Source organism: Sorex araneus, chromosome 8 (assembly GCF_027595985.1).
Source record: "Sorex araneus isolate mSorAra2 chromosome 8, mSorAra2.pri, whole genome shotgun sequence".
NCBI lineage: Eukaryota > Metazoa > Chordata > Mammalia > Eulipotyphla > Soricidae > Sorex > Sorex araneus.
Genome location: NC_073309.1, coordinates 45983567 through 46002272, shown reverse-complemented (window position 1 = coordinate 46002272; position 18706 = coordinate 45983567). Strand labels below are relative to the sequence as shown.

At 60.1% G+C, this 18706-nt stretch overlaps 1 protein-coding gene across 2 annotated transcripts in view; it reads left to right on the top strand.

Moving 5' to 3' along the window:
- Positions 1-189: 189 nt before the first annotated feature.
- GRIK5 (glutamate ionotropic receptor kainate type subunit 5) overlaps positions 190-18706 on the top strand; it is a 61247-nt gene continuing 42730 nt past the window's right edge. Inside the window, exons 1-11 of one of the 2 annotated variants that reach the window (XM_055145046.1) lie at positions 190-1141; positions 4128-4256; positions 4526-4690; positions 7247-7344; positions 7440-7605; positions 10208-10386; positions 12650-12703; positions 12805-12966; positions 15477-15629; positions 15900-16004; positions 16100-16207. In XM_055145046.1, coding sequence (XP_055001021.1) covers positions 4178-4256; positions 4526-4690; positions 7247-7344; positions 7440-7605; positions 10208-10386; positions 12650-12703; positions 12805-12966; positions 15477-15629; positions 15900-16004; positions 16100-16207 — 1269 coding nt within the window. In that variant the 5' untranslated portion in view covers positions 190-1141; positions 4128-4177. The remainder of the gene's footprint in view (positions 1142-4127; positions 4257-4525; positions 4691-7246; positions 7345-7439; positions 7606-10207; positions 10387-12649; positions 12704-12804; positions 12967-15476; positions 15630-15899; positions 16005-16099; positions 16208-18706) is intronic. The other variant, XM_055145047.1, reaches the window with a different exon arrangement.

Sequence of the window (18706 nt, the reverse complement as noted above, 5' to 3'; positions counted from 1 at the left end):
CGGTGTGGAGGAGGCGGCGGCCCTGGGGTGGGTCCCGGGTCCAATGCAGCGCCTTCCCCTCATCAGCATTCTCCTCGCGGCCCCCAACCCCGACCAATACGGGCTCCCCCTCCCCCGGCTCCCCTCCTTCCTCTCTCCCCGCCCGCCGCCCGCCTCCCTCCTCCCTCCGCGCTCTCCCCCGCCCCCCGCGCTCCAGGACCCAGCGCGGGCGGCGGGCGGCGGGCGGCGGGCGGCGGCCTCGGAGGGAGAAGGAGAGGAGGTGGCGGCCGGCGGGAGGCAGGCCCAGCCGGGGACCGAGCCCGCCGCGGCGCCTCCTCGCAGGGGACCGCGCCGGGGCCGGCGCCGGGCGCCCGCGGGACACCCCACCCTCCTCCTGCTTCCTCTTCCACCTGCTCCTCCTCATCCTCCCTCCCTCCTCCTCCCGCCGCTCTCCCTTCTCCCCGCCTCTCCACCTCGCCCGCCGGTCCCCTTCCCGGCCTCTCGGGGACTCGCCCAGCGCCCTCCCCGGGCCCCTCCGGGGCGCAGCCTCTCCCGGTGCCCAGCATGCTTCTCCCGCGGGGGCCGGGGGCTTGAGCGCGCCGGGCCCTCGCCTCCTCCGGGGCAGGGCCAAGGCTCCCGGGGGGAGGGGGGAAGGGGTGGCCCCCTCCCCCCCCGCCAGCCCTCCCCTCCCCCACTTTCCCTGATGGCCGGCTTCCTTTTCTCTACCCAGTCCTCGCCCCCCGTGGCCCCCCCAGGCCGGCCCGGCTAGGGGAGGGGGCGGGGGCCCATTCCCGGGCCGGCTTCCCCCTCCCCCGGCTTTGCCTGGGCCCCCTCCCTTCCGTTTTCACCTTCCTCCCTCCTTTCCACCCTCCTTCCCCTCCATTTGCTCCTTCCCCCTCTCCTTTCTCCCCTTCTCTCCTCCATTTTCTCCTTTCCCCTTCCTCCCTTTCCCACCCGCCCTCTCCTCTTCCACCTGTCCTTCCTCCCCACTCCTGGGGAGCCCCGGTTTTGGGTTAGTTGGGGGCCACCGCAGGAGGCGGGGGAGGGGGCCTGTCGCCTGCCCTCTCCCCCCGCCCCGTCCACCCACCACCCGGCTCCGAGCGGCTTCCGCTGTGGCTCCTCGGCCTCGAGGGACCCTCCGTCCCACCCACTCCCAGGATCCGTGAGTGTCTGCAGGGCGGGGGCGGGGCGGGGGCCGGCGGCCGGACCCGCACATACCCTCCCCCACGAAGGGCCTGCCCTGTGCCCTCCAGCTCCACCCCGTCCTCTGGGCCCCAAGAGTAGGTCCTGGGGGGCTGCCGGCCTCTCACTTGTGGGCTCACTCCTGGTCCTGAACTCGCAGTTCTCCGCCCCGCCCTCCCCAGGGCCGGCTGTCCCCCCTGCCCCGGCCTGTCTTTGCATCCTGCACTGCCCCATCTGACTCTCCAACTTCCCTCCTCTTCATCATCCTTCGAACCCTTTCCCCCTGTGCGTGTGTATGTGTGTGGAGGGGAGGCTCTCCCCCTCCAGGCTTCCCTGGAACTGCCTCCCCTGGAACTGCCTCTGCTCGCCGTCCTCTGTGGGTGCACCTGAACCCCAGCTCACCTGCTCCTCCGCCACCCCCCAGTCTTCCTTCTCTCTCCCATCCTCATCCTCATTCCTGCCTGCTGGAGGTCCCCTTTCCTCTCCACCCCTCATCTTTCCTCCCTCCCTCCCTAACTTAAGGGGCTGGATCCCTAAGGGGTCAAGAGTGGATGTCACTGGGTGGGGACAATCCCAGTAAGGGGGGCCTTTAAGGCGTCCAGAGTAGACCTCCCTGGATGGGGGACTATCCCACTAATGGGGACCCCCTACGGGGTCCAGTGTGGACGTCACTGGGTGGAGGACTATCCCGGTAATGGGGGCCTCTAAGGGGTCCAGAGTGGACGACACTGGGGGACTTTCCTGCTAATGGGGATCCCTAAGGGGTCCAGAGTGGACATCCCTGGGTGGAGGACTATCCCGGTAATGGGGGCCTCTAAGGGGTCCAGAGTGGACGTCACTGGGGGACTTTCCTGCTAATGGGGACCCCTAAGGGGTCCAGAGTGGACATCCCTGGGGGGAGGACTATTCCGGTAATGGGGGCCCCTCCACTCTCTCTCCCCCAACTCAGTTTCCCTCCCTGACTCTCACTCCCCCTCTCAACTTCATGTTCCCACTTCTCCATCTGGAACTAACTTCAGTGAGGAGCTCCCTGGGGGGGTCCCTCCCACCCCTGGCTGCTCACTGTCTGACTTCCCTCCCAGTTCTGATACCTGTTGTCATTCGCCTCCCCTGTGCCTGCGCCCTGGACCCCCTCTCCTGCAGGGCCTCTTAGTAAGCCACTGGGTTCAAGTCTCCATGTGACTTTGTCTGTCTCTGGGTATGTGGACCATCGCCTGCTTCTCCTCTCTCCCTTTGTATCTCTCTCACTTCCGTCTGTCTTGTCTGTCCTCTCCCTCTCAGCTCCTTACTTCCTTTTGCTTCTGTAAAAGCTCTGTCCACCTGCTATCCCAACCCTGTTCCTGTGCTCTGCCTCCCCTCCATCTGGCACCCGTGGGGTCCTGCCCTTCTGCCTCTCTGTCCTTCTGCCCTCCTGTCTCCCCTCCTGTCTCAGGATGAAACCTTGATCCCTCCCTGTCTGAGCCCCAATCTCTGGACCCCTCTCCCTGCAAATTCTCCTTCCGGGATCTCCCAGCATCCTTTGCTCCTGCCCCCTCCGCAAACCTTAACCTTCCACCCAAATTTCAGCCCCCAGAGCCCAACCTGTTGGGATATCCTCATCCCATCCCTTCATACCCCCCCTCCCCTGTTGATCTTTTCAGAGGACAGCTGGGAAGGGGGGAGACTTGTTCAAGGTCACGTGGGAGTAGGTGCAGAGCAAGGACAAGCCACCTCTCCCCTGGGGCTGCCTCAAGTGTGGCCCTCCCCTCTCACTAGCCCAGGCCTGCTTCTTCCCTGGGGGGAGGGGGGTCAAAGGAGGGAGACACCCGACTCTTGGGAGTCATCTTCGAAAATCCCAGTGTCCCTCCCCTCGAAACTCCATCTTTGGTCAGGGGACCCACCAGACAAACTCTCTCACTCATTCCTGCAGGGGACCAGGGCACCCCCCAGTTCTAAGGCAAGGGGGGTGGAGCCAGTGTGGGAAGCAAAGAGGCATGTCTGGGGTCTCAGTCCACCCCTCCTGCCTTCCTCACCTGCCCCCAGCCTCCACCTCCCTTTTATGTTAGTGCGGCTTCTGCCCCCCTTCCTCTCCCTGCCTGCTCCTTCTCTCTCCCCATGCCCCCTGTCTTCCTGTCTTTCCATCTTAGGCTCTTTCTCTTCTGTTTCTTAACATTTTGCTGTCCAGTCATCTTTGTTCCTTCCTATTTCTGTCCGTTTTCCCTCCTCCCTTTCCTGAGTCGTTTTGTGTTTCCCTCCTCTCAGTTACTTTCTATCTGTTCCCTCTTTTCACTCTCTCTTCTCTCTCTTTCTCTCTCTCTCTCTCCTCTCTCAGCCCCTTTGCTGCCTTGGATTTATCCATCTGTCTCCATCTGTCTTTTAGTGTGTGTGTGTGTGTGTGTGTGTGTGTGTGTGTGTGCATGCGCACATGTGCATGCACCCCTCTCCCTCTCACTCCCCAAGTTTCTTAACTCCCGGATACTCTCCCCTCCAGACCCCGGATGTCCAGGCCTCTCTCCTCCATGGGATTGTGGGAACCAGGGACGTCAGGAAGGTGGCAAGTGAGGCCTGGGATAGGGTTGCCTAGCAACCATCGCATCCTCTCCAGCCGGTTTCTGTTGCCTAGTAACGGCTGCCTGCCCAGAGACGGGGCGGGACTGAGTGTGTGTGTGTTGGGGGGGGGGGCCTTCCTGCTTTCCTGTTGGGGAGGGAAAGGTCCTGGAAGGAGCTCTTACCAGAGCTTATGCTTCCCTCCCATTGGGGTGCCACAGGACCCCTCTCAGAGTCTCCCATTCAGTGTCTGGGTGCCAGGAGCTCCCCCAGGAAGCTCATGCTTCCCTGCCAGTAATGCCTCACACTGGCCGCCTCTCCCTCGGGCCTCTCCTGCGCGCCCCCACCCTGGCCCCAGCTATGCGCTCCACGCTCTTAGCAGTGGTGCTGCAAAGGCACTCAGGGGCACTGACACCAGCAGCCCGGGGGTCTCCCTGTAGGTGGCGAGTGGGGGCCGCGGCAGCTGCGTCCCCATGAGGAGGGGAGGAAGATGCCGGCTGAGCTGCTGCTGCTGCTGATAGTTGCCTTCGCCAGCCCCAGCCGCCAGGTGCTGTCATCACTGCGCATGGGTGAGCCACCCCGCCCCCGAGACCCTCCCACTGGGGCCAGGCCGCCCCCGCCTTCTGGAGGAACCCTGGTCCCTGAGTTTGAGCCTCAGATCTTAGCTGGAGCATGGCGCCGCAGCCCTCTGCCCCCACATTCCTTCCCCCCGAAGTCGAGGACTCCAGACCCCCAGTTGTCGAACCCCAATGCCACCCCCCCCAGCCTAGAGGCCTGGAGGCTCCAACTCCTCCTCCCTCAGGCCCCAGGCCCCAACCCCCTGTGTCCCCTCACTCAGCTGCCATCCTGGACGACCAGACCGTGTGTGGCCGTGGGGAGCGTCTGGCCCTGGCCCTGGCCCGGGAGCAGATCAACGGGATCATCGAGGTCCCCGCCAAGGCCCGGGTGGAAGTGGACATCTTTGAGCTGCAGCGGGACAGCCAGTACGAGACCACGGACACGAGTGAGCAGGAGCCCGGGTGGCGAGGCTGGGGGCCCTCAGGGAGGGCCGGGGGGCACAAAGGCTCCCTGGAGATGGGTGAGCAGGTGCTGATTTAGGGGAGCAGGATGGAGGAGAAGGGGCACTGTTCCAAGTCTGGCCTGTTTACTGGGCTGTTTTCTGAAAGTTGGTGGCGTGAATGAATGAGCGGTAATAATAAACTCAGACTATCCAAACTATTCAAGGTGACTTGAAACAGGTGAGCTGTACCTGCAGACCTTCAGGCACAATTTGGATAGGTGTCACTTCTGTGGGCCTTCCTTGTCAGGACCATGGTCACATTCATGTGTGTTTTTTTTTTTCTTCTTTCTTTTCTAGTTCTTGTTTTTTTGTTTTTGAGCTGCACTGGGCTGTGCTCAGGATTTACTCCCAGCTCTGCCACTCAGGGATCACTCCTGGCAGGGTACAGGGGATCCTTTGCAATGCCGGGGAGTAGGTCCAGGTCAGCTCTGTGCAAGGCTAGAGCCGACCCACTGTCCTATCTCTCCAGCCCCTCATGCACCTTTCAAGTCTGGGGGGCCAGGAAGAACAGAGTAGGGTGCGTCTTGGACTTTTGGGTTGGGTGCGGGACTGAACCCAGATGGACAGAGGCTAGGAAAATGGGGAGGAAGGACACATAGTGTTCCCGCAGCTGGTGGGGCTTGGGTGGGGTGAGGAGTCAAGGCACATCCTGACGGCCTGGAATGGGGGCCGGTTTGGGAGATCAGGAGTGGGACGCGGTGGAGGGTGGAGAGACTGACTGCCTTTCCCGCAGGCCATGGGGCGTCGGCCGGTGTGGGAGCTGATGTTGGGGCAGCAGTGAGCAGGCTGGTGCACCCCTGTGTGGCGAACCCTAGAGGAGAGCAGGGGACAAAGGCTGAAGAGAAGGGGACAAGTGTGAGGGCATTTAAGGACAGAGGAGAGACAGGCCTGTGTGACTTACTGGATCTCGGAGAGAGATCAAAGCACGGTTTCCAGGCCGTGCAGTAAAAGGGACCCTGACCCACTTGGAAGGTACGGAAAGGAACAGAGTTAGGGGAAGCTGAGACTTTCGGTTATGTTGCTTTTAGTTGGATGTGGCAGAAACCCAAACTAGTCTTAAGGAAAAGAAAAAAAAAAAAAGGAAACTTCTTAGCTCATGTCACTAAAAGGCCTAATTTTCAGCATGACTGGGTCCAGTAGCTTAAATGAAGCCCTGGGTTTGCTTCAGGCATGGCTGGGTCCAGCTTCTCACATCATGTTCTAGGAATTTTTTTCTTTTTTTCTTTTTTTTTTTTTTTTGCTTTTTGGGTCACACCAGGTGATGCACAGGGGTTACTCTCGGCTCTGCACTCAGGAATTACCCCTGGCGGTGCTCAGGGGACCATTTGGGATGCTGGAAATCGAACCTGGGTTGGTTGGCCGCGTGCAAGGCAAACCCCTATCTGCCGTGCTATCACTCCAGCCGCACCAGGAATCTTTCTTCTTTTTCTCTTTTTCCTTTTCTTTTTGGTGTTTGGGCCACACCCAGTGGTCAGCCCAGGGCTTACTCTTGGCTCTGTGCTCAAGGAACCTGATATGGTGCCAGGAACCGAACCCTGGTCTGCTGCATGCAAGGGGAATACCTACCTACTGTACTCTCTCTCTGGCCCCTGTTCCAGGAATCTTCTGTCACCATTTCTGGTGCATGTTTTGCTCTAAGTTGGCTTCCTTTTCTTTGTTTTTTTCATTTTGGGCAACACCTATCAGCACTCAGGGCTTACTCAGGGCTTACTCTGGGCTCAGTGCTCAGGGATCAAGGAACTATCTGGGGTGCTGGAGATCAAACTCGAGTTGGTCATATGCCAGGCAAACCCCCGGACCGTTCTACTATCTCTTCGGCCCCTGATTTCATTTTCAAGATCGTTTCCCCAGATCGATGGTGGAGTCATCTCAACCCCTCACATTCCACCCAGTTTACAGACTCCATAGTAACAGTAGCAGCAGGTCTGGGGAAGGCTCTTCATGGTCTGGTTTCACCCTGTCTCCAGCTTTGAACCAACCTCCACGGCCAGGTTGGTGTGGCACCTTGACCCTGGGATGGTGCCAGTCGCTCCTGGCAACCAGGTGGCTCCCAGAGGAACAGGGAGGTTCTGCCACAAGAACGGGCCAGGCTGCGTTTCTTGGGCCGGGCTAGCCCTTCCAGCTGCTCGGCTGGAGCCACGCTCTCGAGGTGTTGTAGGAGAAAGGAAGGGGGAGCAAGAGGAGAAAGTCAGAGTAACAGAAGATGGTTATTTGGGGTGCAGAACGTAGAGGAGGGGGCCCAGAGGGGAGCAAGTATTGCATGTACCCCATGTGGTGGTTCAAAAGGTGGAACATGGTGAGGACCCTGGCTTGACCAGGTGAAGGAGGTTCTTGGGGTCCCCTGTCGGTCCCTCCTTTGGTTTCTCTCTTGGTCTGACCTGTCCCTCGGTTCCCTGTATGGACAGGGTCGGGGATTGGGCGTCTGGATCTGGGGTCTTCCCTGAGGGGTGGGGCCCGAGAGGCCGCGGGGCTCCCTGACCCTGCTCTCTCCGCCCACAGTGTGTCAGATCTTGCCCAAGGGGGTCGTGTCGGTGCTGGGGCCCTCTTCCAGCCCCGCGTCTGCGTCCACCGTGAGCCATATCTGTGGGGAGAAGGAGGTGAGGCGGAGCGGGCGGGCGGGGGAGCAGGGAGGGCCGGGGCCGGGCTCAAGGGCGGGGAGCAGGAGAGAAGTCACGGCTCTTTCTCTATCCAGATCCCCCACATCAAGGTGGGTCCTGAAGAGACACCCCGCCTTCAGTACCTGCGCTTCGCCTCTGTCAGCCTGTACCCCAGCAATGAGGACGTCAGCCTGGCCGTCTCACGCATCCTCAAGTCCTTCAACTACCCCTCGGCCAGCCTCATCTGCGCCAAGGCCGAGTGTGAGGAAAAACCGGGTGTTGAGGGGAGCTGCCTTCCTATCCCCCCGGGTCGCCCTCTCCAGAGAGCCCAACCCTACCCACTGGTGATGGCCCCCAGGGGACCCGATGCAGAATCTCCTGGTCCTCATCCCATTTCAGCGGCCCAAACCTCTGGCTCTGATGATATCCCACCTCCCCAGAGTCAACACGGCGATCGGGGCCTCCTCTGGCAGCGCCACGCAGGGTCCCCAGCCTGACCGTGTGGCCAGCTGAGTGGGGACACTGGCTGAGGCACAAACCCTTGAGCGAGGTGTCCCGAGACCAGTGGAGGGCATGCAGGAGGGAACCTACTGGCTCAGAGTCCTGAAAAAGGGCCAGCCTAGAGGACTAACTGTGGGAAGAGTGAGAAGGGGGTGGGTCCTAGACTGGCCGAGTTCAGGGGCTCCCGTGCCTGCGGGGTGTGGGAGCGGCGACCACCTGCCCACAGCATCTTCATGATGAAGGGGTGCCGTCCCGGGAGGGAGGATGGAGAGGGATGTGAGAGGTGGCAGGCACCAGTAGGAAGTGGGACAGAGTGTAGCTGAGGGGGCTTGGGGGCGTTGTCACACATGGTGGCCAATTGTGCAGGGGCAGGAAGAGGAAGAAATAGCAGCTTGGGCGATGTTCTGGGGGAACTGTTGGATATGACAGCATCGGGGGAGCCCTCTGGAAACTGCAGGAGGAATCGGCCTCCCAAAGGTGTTTGCTGGGGGTGGAGGGATAGGACATTCAGTCAGCACTTGCCTTGCACACAGCTGACCCGGGTTCAATCCCCAGCACCCCGTGTGGTCTCCCAAGCCCCGTCAAGAGTGATCCCTGAGGACAGAACCTTGAGTACCACTGGGTGTGGCCCCCAAACAAAACATGCTGGGGACTGGAGAGATGGCTTGAAGGCCTACGGTACATGCTTTAAAAAAAATTACATATATATTAAAATTATACATATATGTAGTTATTATGGACTGAAGCAATAGCACAGTGGGTAGGGCGTTTGCCTTGCACGTGGCCGACCGGGTTCAATTCTTCCGTCTCTCTCGGAGAGCCCGGCAAGCTACTGAGAGTATCCCGCCCGCACGGCAGAGCCTGGCAAGCTCCCCGTGGCGTATGCGATATGCCAAAAACAGTAACAACAAGTCTCACAATTGATGAACAACAGGACGACAGTGCTACAGTGCTACAATAGTTATTATAATAGCCATTATAATTATTATTGTTGTTATTACTTTAATTTTGGGTCACACCCAGCAATGCTCAGGGGTTACTCCTGGCTCTGCACTCAGGAATTACTCCTGGCGGTGAAGAGCACATTCTTTCTATTCAGGAGCCCCGTATTGGATCCCCAGCACCTCCGAGGGCCCCCAGCACTCCCCACCCCAGACACACGCAAGTAAAAGCAAAACTTGTCCACTTGATGGGGGAGGTGACTCCAAGGACTGGGGTAGCACCGCATCACGGGGCCCATGCGTGGAACCTTCAGGCCCACACAGCCCGGCCACATGTTGCTGATTGTCCCTTAGGCACCCCAGACACTACTTGGGATACCCCCTTTCCAAAGAGAAAATGCAAGAAGTATTTGCTGAGTGTGCACTCAGTGCCAGCCATTGGTGTGGGGGTGTCCTGGCCCCTGATTTATCGAAGCCCTTCCAGCAGGAGGAAGCAGAAACAGGAGCCAGTCCCCCGACCAAGAGACCAGAGACTGGGGGGCAGGGCAGGGCGTGTCCATCTGAAATGGAGTGAGGGACATGGCCTCTTAAGGGGGGCCCCTGTTTGAAGGAAGGGGAGGGGCCATGCGGGAATAGTCCAGGGGGCTACAGCTCAGGGAGACCTGTGGGAGGGGAAGGAGGTCGCACAGGCCCTGTGAAGGCTGGCCGCTTGGCCTTCCCTGGTTCTTGTGGAGTAATCCTACTAGCAGTGCTCAGGAGCCAGGCCTGGCTGATGCTCAGGGGACCATATGAGGCCAGGACTGGAACCCGGGGTTCCCTTGGCTGTCACTCAGGCTGAAGGGCAACCTGGAGGGTTTGGGGCAGAGGGGCGAAGGGAGCAGACTCCTGGGGCGATTGTGTGTTTGTTATGGGCAGAGGTGACAGGGGCCGGGGCCACGGTGGTGACGGCAGTAGGGCAGGTGGGCTTGGAAGGTGGTGTGGACGGGGTGGGTAGTGTCTGGGCTCCAGGCCCACGGAGGAGAGAGGCGGGGCCCTGGCCAGCACTGGGCCTGAGCTGCCTGCAGGCCAGGAGGGAGCTCGTCAGCCCGGGTGAGAGGGAATAGAGCATGGCTCTGCGTGTGAAGTGAGGGGTGCTCACCACACCCCACAGCAATGCAGAAGACTGGAGCCCAGTTTTCGGTGGGGTCTATTCATGAGTCAGAGATAGGACGGGGCTTTAAGGCGTTTGTCTTGCAGTCTGTTGACTCGGGTTCGATCCCCGGCACCTCACGTAGTTCCTTAAGCACAGAGCCAGGAGTAAGCCCCGAGCATTGCTTGCAATAGTCCAGAAGCCAAAATCGAAGAAGGTTTAATTCAGGAGGACCCCTGGGCACCCAGAGTGCCAGCTGTGCTCAGCCAGCTGACCCACCTCCTCTCCCCAGGCCTGCTTCGATTGGAGGAGCTGGTGCGCGGCTTCCTCATCTCCAAGGAGACCCTGTCGGTGAGGATGCTGGATGACAGCCGGGATCCCACACCGCTGCTGAAGGAGATCCGCGACGACAAGGTGTCCACCATTATCATCGACGCCAATGCGTCCATCTCACACCTCATCCTGCGGAAGGTGGGTCGCCCTCCCCGCCCCCCTCAGCACCTCCCCCCTGCCCAGGTCAAGCTGGTTCCCTGCAGGGTCAGAGGTGGCAGAGCCAGTCATCCACAGGGGATGACAGTTAGTCCTGGGGTGAACCCTTCTAGCTGGGGGGTCCATGAAGAAGTGGTGGACCCAGCTCAGTGGAGGTGCCCCAGCTGGAGATGGCCCTGCCAGCCTGGCCCTGCCCTGGCATCCCGGGTTCTTCGTGCAGGCGCTTTTGCCTTCTCTCGATGACTCCCACTCCCCGCCTACAAGGGGGCTTGTCACTTTGCAAAAGAAACTGGGGAGTGGGGGGAAGGCTGGGGAGATGGCTCCAAGGGCTGGCGTGAGGGCTCTTCATGGGAAGCCCTTGTTCCCTTTAAGGCGCTGCATGGTCCCCCAGCACCACCAAGTGTGACCCAGCGGGATTTCGGACTGGAGGGGGCTGGCCCCAGGGCAGCCTTGGGAGATCAGCGCCAAACCCCCGCATGCCCCCCCATGTTCCTCCTCCAGCAATCAGCCCTTGCTCCCCTGCTTTGAGTGTTTCCTCCTAATCTAACCGGCAAAATTAATTTTTATCCAGGTTTTAAAAATATTAAAGGGCGCTAGAGTGATAGTACAGCGGGTAGGGTGTTTGCCTTGTACGCAGCCGACCCAGGTTCAATCCCCCACATCCCATATAGTCCCCCGAGCACCTCCAGGAGTAATTCCTGAGTTCAGAGCCAGGAGCAACCCTTGAGTATCGCCTGGGTGTGACCCAAAAAGAAAAATAAGTAAATAAAAATAAAAATATTAAAACCTTATGTCACTGTCGGTGGGAGTTCAGAGGAAGAAGGGGGCAGGAGGGAGAAGGTCTCTGGTCTGTGAAGACATCTCCCTTCAGGATAGGGAGGAAGGAAAGCAGGTGGGACTGGGGTCCTGGCCCCTCCTGGGTACCCCCATGTGTCAAGTGTTACTTATCTCTTGAGCCCACACTTCCCAGACCTACAATGGGCTGGCCCCTGTGTGGGACGGCTTCTGACGCTCGGGCTGTGCAAACTCGCACCATTTCCAATGGCTGTGGCGTCAGGAGCAGCTTCCCGGCTCCCAGAGGCCACAGCTTCTGCTCATGTTCAGAACTCTAGTGGAAGGACCCTCGGAAGCAACCTTGAAAGGAACCTGCCTGCCTTTCATTTGCAAAGCACTTTTATTTTCTTTTCTTTTTGTTTGGGGTCACACCTGGCCGGGCTCAGGGCTCTGTACTCAGGCATCATTCCTGGTGGGGTTCAGGGCACCCTATGGGCTGCCGGGGATCACACCTGGGTCAGCCATGAGCAAGGTCATCACTCTACGACGACTCTATCTCTCTGGCTCTGCAAAGTGCTTTTAAGGATTGCAGGGCTAGGCAGGAGAGATCAGATAGCTGAGGGCATGCTTGGTAGGTGGGAACCCCAGGTTTAATCCCTGCCACTGCGTGGTTCTAAGGACATTCCCAGGAATGACCCCCAGGGGCAAGTCAGGAATAGCCGCTGAGCACTGTCTAATGAGACTCCCACACCAGAACAAACCCACAGTAAGGATTGCAGGGCTGAGCCCAACACTGGCTGCCCAAATTTAGCATTTTTTTTTAAATTATTTTTTTTATTAGTGAATCACCATGAGGGTAGTTATAGACTTCAAACTTTCATGCTTGTGTTTCAGTCATACAATGCTCAAATACCCATCCCTCCACCAGTGCCCATTCTCCACCACCGATGATCCCAGTATCCCACCCAGCCCCCATCCCATCCCCCCACCCCAAAAGCTAGCATTTTTTGTTTGGTTTTGTTTTGGGGCTATGTCTGGCAGTGCTCAGGGGTGAATCCTAGCTCTGCACTCTGGAATTACTCTCCTAGCTCTGCTTGGGGTATCATTGAGATGCCTGGATTGGCCACATGCAAGGCAAACGCTCTACCTACTGAGCTATGTCTCCAGCCCTCCTCAAACTTAGCTTTGTGGGTACCGATGAAGGGACACTGCCTGCCCGGTCTCTGAGGCATCCCTGGGCCTCACTGTCCCCCAAAGGTGGTCCTCCAAGCATCCTAATGAGGGATGTGGGCATCTGAGCACCCATCTCCCTGCGCATGAGAGGGACCCAGGGTTCTCTCCCCCCACGCCTCCTCCTCTCACTCCACCAGTTCCCCTTCTGGTGGGGAGGCGGGGTCTTCTTCCCCAGCCTGCTCTAAATCTCTCTTCTCTCTCCGGCTCCCCAACCCTGCCCGTGGGTCGCTGCCTCCAGGCCTCCGAGTTGGGAATGACCTCAGCGTTTTACAAGTACATCCTCACCACCATGGTGCGTACCGCCGCCACCTCCTGCCCCACACTGCTGCCTGCCCTCTGGGGGTCCCCAACCCCCTCCCCCCTCCCCGGCTCACCCTCTCTTCTCCTCCCCAGGACTTCCCCATCCTGCACCTGGACGGGATCGTGGAGGACTCCTCCAACATCCTGGGCTTCTCCATGTTCAACACCTCGCACCCCTTCTACCCAGAGTTCGTGCGCAGTCTCAACATGTCCTGGAGGGAGAACTGCGAGGCCAGCACCTACCCAGGCCCCGCGGTGAGCGCGCACGCACAGCCCAGGGCCCGCACACGCCCCCGGGGCCACCGGGCCGCAGTGAGCAGGGCCCTCTCGCTGTGAGGACATGCGTGGGGGCCCGCATGCCCATCCCCTGGGGCCATATCCCCCACCCCAGGATGACCTGCCCAGCCCATGTGCCCAGCCTGGGGGGTGGTGTGGGGGTGGGGGCCTTGCACCTCTCTGCTGGGAGAACACGTTGCCCGAGCAAGCTGGGTCCCGTTTTGCCAGGCAATGGTTCAAACATCCCCAGCTAAGACGCAGGCCTGGCAGGCCCTCGGGTTCGACTCCCGGCACTGCCTGATCCCCCAACAGTGAGCAGCCTCTGGAGGGGGCAGCCCAGCACTGCTGAGAGGGCCCAAGTCTCCTCAGCACAGCAGGGTCCACGGGTCTGACCCTGTGCTGATGGCCCATTTGGCCAAGAGTCACCAGTGCCCTCCTTGCACCCCCCCCTAAAAGAGAGAAGAACGAGTACCCCTGGGGAGATGGGTGAAAAAATGGCTCAGGTGGTAGAGGCAAGGCCCCGAGTTCTGACCCCAGCACTGCAGGCCGCCCCCCACCCCAGTACCGCTGGATGTTGCCCCCATTAAAATGCCAAAACCAGGGGCCAGAGAGATAGTTCAGCGGTTAGAGATAGTTTGTGCGGCCGATGCAGGGTTTGATCCCCGGCATCCCATATAGTCCCCGAAGCACCGCCAGGAGTGATTCCTGAGCACGGAGATAGGAATAACCTCAAGCATCGCCAGGTGTGACCCCCCAAAACAAAAACAAAACTAAACCAAAGGTAGCACAGGGGCGCTGAGTGTTAGGGCTGAGAATGACCTGGAGGTCCCGAGCACCCCTGGAGTGGCCCTGGCGGTCTCTGGCTCTGAAGGTGGAAGCAGTGCCACATCCTCGGGCCCTGGCATGGAGCCTTGCAGCCCAGGTGACAGAGTATGGCCTGAGCACTGTTTGGGGAATACAAAAGCAACACCAAAATCAACATTGCCAGGTGCCGGGGCGATGACTCAGAGGCCTGGGGACAAGGCCCGGTGCCTCCCAGGTGGGCACCACCCGCCATAGCCCGCCCGGCCCCAGCACTGCATGGGAGGCCCCTCCAAATCAGAACAAAACCACAAGGCCGAGATATAGGTGGGGGTTGACCCTGGTTCAATCCCTGGCACCATATATGGTTGCCTGAGAGTCTGCCAGGGGTGATCCTTGAGCACAGAGCCAGGAGTAAGCAAAATAAAAAGTATTTACTAATAATATTTATTTTTAATATTTTTGGTTTTGGGTCCATACCCGTTATGTGCTCAGGGGCAGCACCCGGCCCGTTGGCGTGCGGGTGCTCAGGGATCGATCAGTACCACGTGGTGTTGGGGGTCTACCCAGGCCTCCTCCATGCGACGCCTGGGCTCAGCTGAGAGATGCTTCTCCAGCCGCCGGAACAGGGTCACTCCCTGTTTCCAAAGTGGAAGACGCCCCCTTGCCCTGATGTGTTCTCCTCCCTGGCTTCTCCCTCTGCGAGGCCAGTCACCGCGTTCCTGGGCACAGACTTAGACTATAAAGGCTGCCGGGGGCAGGGGAGGGTTTCCTCCGTGCACCCTTGCACCCCAAAACCCATAGTCTGTTTGCCGCAGAGAGGAGAAAGCCCCGGACAGGGCATAGTTCAGTTTGTTCCCAGACAGGGGCTGGAGTGATAGCACAGTGGGTTTGCCTTGCATGTGGCTGACCTGGGTTCAATTCCCAGCATCCCTTATGGTCCCCTGAGCACCGCCAGGGGTAATTCCTGAGTGCAGAACCAGGAGTGACCGCTGTGCATCGCTGGGTATGACCCAAAAAGAAAAAAAAAAATGTTCCCAGACAGTGCTCAGCAGCCAAGCAGGTGGGGTGCAGACTGCAGGGCTAAGATGCACCCACGCAGCCCAGAGCCTCACACCTGCATCCTCCCCCGCCTCCCCCCCCCCCACAAAGGGGCTCTACTGCCGGCAGCCCATGTGTCGGGGCACTTCCTTTGGTCTTTAGTTTCTTCCTTTGATCTCCACAGTTCCTCCTCCTCCTCCTCCTCCCTCCTCCTCCTCCTCCTCCTCTCATCCTCAGGGGCAGAAGCAGGTTGAGGGAAGAGTGGGGCCAGGGCTTCCATCCTGGGAACTTCCCTGCACCCCTGCCCTGCACAGGTGCAATCCCACAGGCGCTTCAGGGGCTTTGCTGGCCGTGCACACCCAGCTCCCGGCCCCTCTCACACCTACCCACCTCGCCCACGGGCAGTGCAGGTGTGCCCCGAGCCGGGCCCTCACCCACGGCAGCACAGGCAGCACGAGGCGCACACACACCCTTCCCGCGGTGCCATGTCTCCCTGGAAGATACCCCGAGAGCCAACCTGCCCACTGGCTCACCCTGGGTCACAGACCCAGACCAGGCACCGTCTGAGGGGTGTAGGGGAGGGAAGCTTTGGGGTTCCCCCGGTGAAGCCGCCTCCTTCAGGGCCTCCCCATCTCTGGCCCCCACAGCTGTCGGCTGCCCTGATGTTTGATGCGGTGCACGTGGTGGTGAGCGCCGTCCGGGAGCTGAACCGCAGTCAGGAGATCGGTGTGAAACCGCTGGCCTGTACCTCGGCCAACATTTGGCCCCATGGGACCAGCCTCATGAACTACCTGCGCATGGTGAGCTGGGAGCCGGGAGGGCGGAGGGGCCGGGCAGCCCGCCTGGGAGAGGGGAATTGCTCGCCATGTCCACCCTCTGCCCTCTCCCCCACCCCCTGCCACCTCCTCTTTCCTCACTCCTCTGCTCTCCTGCCCTGCCAGGCGCTAGCCCTGCGACTTTGTTTAACTGTGGTCCTTCCCGGTCCCCTGCTCTCCCTCGTGTCCCTTCCACCTCTGTCCCCTCCCCCCGACCCTGCCACCCCTCCCTCTGCCCGCCTCCCGGCCTGCTAGGTAGAGTATGATGGGCTGACCGGGCGGGTCGAGTTCAACAGCAAAGGGCAGAGGACCAACTACACCCTGCGCATCCTAGAGAAGTCCCGCCAGGGCCACCGTGAGGTGAGGCCAGTGGGGGGCGGGGGGCGGGGGGGCCCGCCACGGGCGCAGGGACGTGGTGGGCAGGGCCTGTGCTGAGTGTGTCCTCTCTGCCCCAGATTGGGGTGTGGTATTCGAACCGGACCCTGGCCATGAACGCCACCACCCTGGACATCAACCTCTCACAGACGCTGGCCAACAAGACGCTGGTAGTCACCACCATCCTGGTGAGTGACCCTTTGGGGGGGCGGCGGGTGAAGGGTCCTTCCCTGTGCCGCTCCTCAGCCCACTTCTGGGGAGTGGGAAGGCCTCGACTGGCACACAATGAGTTTGTGCCAGTGTCCCCAGCTGCGGTGGTGTCTTGAGGGCTGTGGGAGCAGAGAGGGGTGCAGAAGCTCGAGTCAGCGCCCATGCTTGGTCCAAGTTCCCGAGGAAGGAGGAGGGTCCTGAGGAAGAGAGGTATCCCAAGGAAGAGGGAGTGTCCTGAAGAGGGGGGGTGTCGAGGAGCCAGAGGCTTCCTGTGCCTCCCTTCTGTCTGGCCTGGCCTGTGGCAGGCCCCTTTCAGGCACTCTGGCTCGGTGCCAGAGTGAAAGTACATTGCAGAAGGCTCTTGCCTGGCATGTGATCAACCCGGGTACGATCCCCAGCACCCCATCCGGTCCCCGGAACCCCATCAGGAGTGATCCCTGAGCACAGATCCAGGAGTCAGCACTGAGCACCACCAGGTGTGGTCCCCAAACAAACAAACAAAAAGAAAACAAACAGACAAGCAAGGCACTCTGGCTCTCTGGAGTGACCGTTGGGCCACCCTGGCCTGCCGAGTGTGTCCACACATGACAGCTCACATGTCTATCCTGCAGAGGTGGAAACTGAGTCTCTGAGAGGTAAAGCAATCTGCCCAGGGTCACGCAGCAAGTAAGAGGCATCGTCAGGTCAGGACAGAGGAAGGGCTGCTTGGTGCCAAGACTGAGAGAGGATCCCACAGGGCAAGTGGTTGGGTAGGGTGAGGGTGGGGTTCAAGACAAGTGCAGGCCCCGCTTGGGGTCCTCAGAGCCTGAGTCCTAACTTTTGGGCTCTGAATCCCCAGCCTTCTCCTCCCTGAGCACCTGCCAAGGACACCGTTCCTGGGGCCCCTGGGGGTGCAGCTCTTGCCTTTGTCCGGGTCTGAGCGGGGCCTCTGTGTAGTCTGTCAGGGTACCCGTGGGCCCGTGCAGGCCTCTCACCACCCACAGCACTTGTGAGAGGCTCCCCAGGGTGTCCTCTGCAGGGACATAAGCGGGTCCTATGTGCCCAGGCTCCCTCCCCGGCCGCCTGCTGCCTCCCACAAGCACAGCCAACGGGGGCCGCTGGGCAGGAGCTCATCACTGGGCTGGGGCTCTCTGCCAGCAACCGGGCACCAGGCCCTGCACACCCATGGCTGCTGGGCACCAGAGCCACGGATGGGGAGGCTGGGAGGGTTACCTCAGGTTTCTGTGCATGGCAGTCTGTCCCTTGGGAATTCCTGGTCTCCAGTGACCTTATATGTCTCTGGACCGTGAGCCCCTGGGGAGGGCCAGAAGGCCACAGGCAGGAAACCAGGTGCTCTGGAACAACCCACTGGAGGGCCCCGGGGGCCAGGCTGGGCTGACTGGGGGGGACACGGCAGGGGCGTTCGTTCTTGTATACCAGGAGTGCACTCAGCCCCCAAACTTTTCTGGGGCTGGAAGAGATGGGCTGCAGGGTGGAAGTCAGGGGTGCCTGCCACTGGGAGAGACCCCGTGACCCTTCTCGGTCGTGTCCCCTTTTCCCAATGCCATGTGTCTGTCCCCCTCTCAGTAAATGTCCCTCGGCCTAGGGAGGCGTCTCAAAGGGCCGGAGCTCCTCCTGGCATATGCACAAGGCCCCCCAACTTTAAATCCCCCCAAAACCACCACAAAATTCTGAGCATGACCAGGGGGTGGTCCTGGTGAACCCAGCACGCTGGACCCAAGCAAGCAGCATCTCATCTTCAGTAGGATGAGCCGAGTATCCCCAGGCGTGGCCTCCACACCCCTGAGCATTTACCTGGGAGGCCCAAGGGGAAAAGCAGTGTGGGGGCCAGGGAGATAGCACAGGGTTAGGGTGCAGGCCTTGCCTGTGGCTTGTATTGATTCTATCCCTGGCCCCTTGTGGTCCCCCAAACATCACTAGGTGTAGTCCAGAGGCCCCCAAGCAATGCTGGGCCAGCCCTGGTCTCCGAACCTAGGGCCTGTGTTTTAGGTCTGGCCTGGTTGGTTAAATATTGACTGTGAGGAACACGTCCTGAGAGGCCAAGGTCCCCTGGGCAGTGCCCGGCAGAGAACCATGCCCCGCACCCATGAGTCCTCCCATCCCCTCTGCGCAGATGTGCGCCCTGGATAAAAATAGCAGACGCACTGGCACTGACTCTGAGTCCTGTGCCATCCACACTCTCTGACCCAGGAAAGGCCTCGGGAGCCCCAGAGCACTGCTTTGGGAGCCTCCCTGCCAGCAAAAAATTGTGTCACTCTCCTTCTGGAAGTTCGTTCTTCTCTTGGTGGGTTCATTCTTTTATTCCTTCATTCTGCAGACATGAACTGAAGTATGGGGATGAGTAGGGCAGGTATGTGGCTTCCCAAAACTTAAGGGGTACCAGGGGAGGCAAACCCAGTTGGTTGGAGGAGATAAGCCTAGTCCCCATCCTTCCACCATAGAGTAATGAGTGAGTCCCCCAGAAAGGAAGGAGGGGG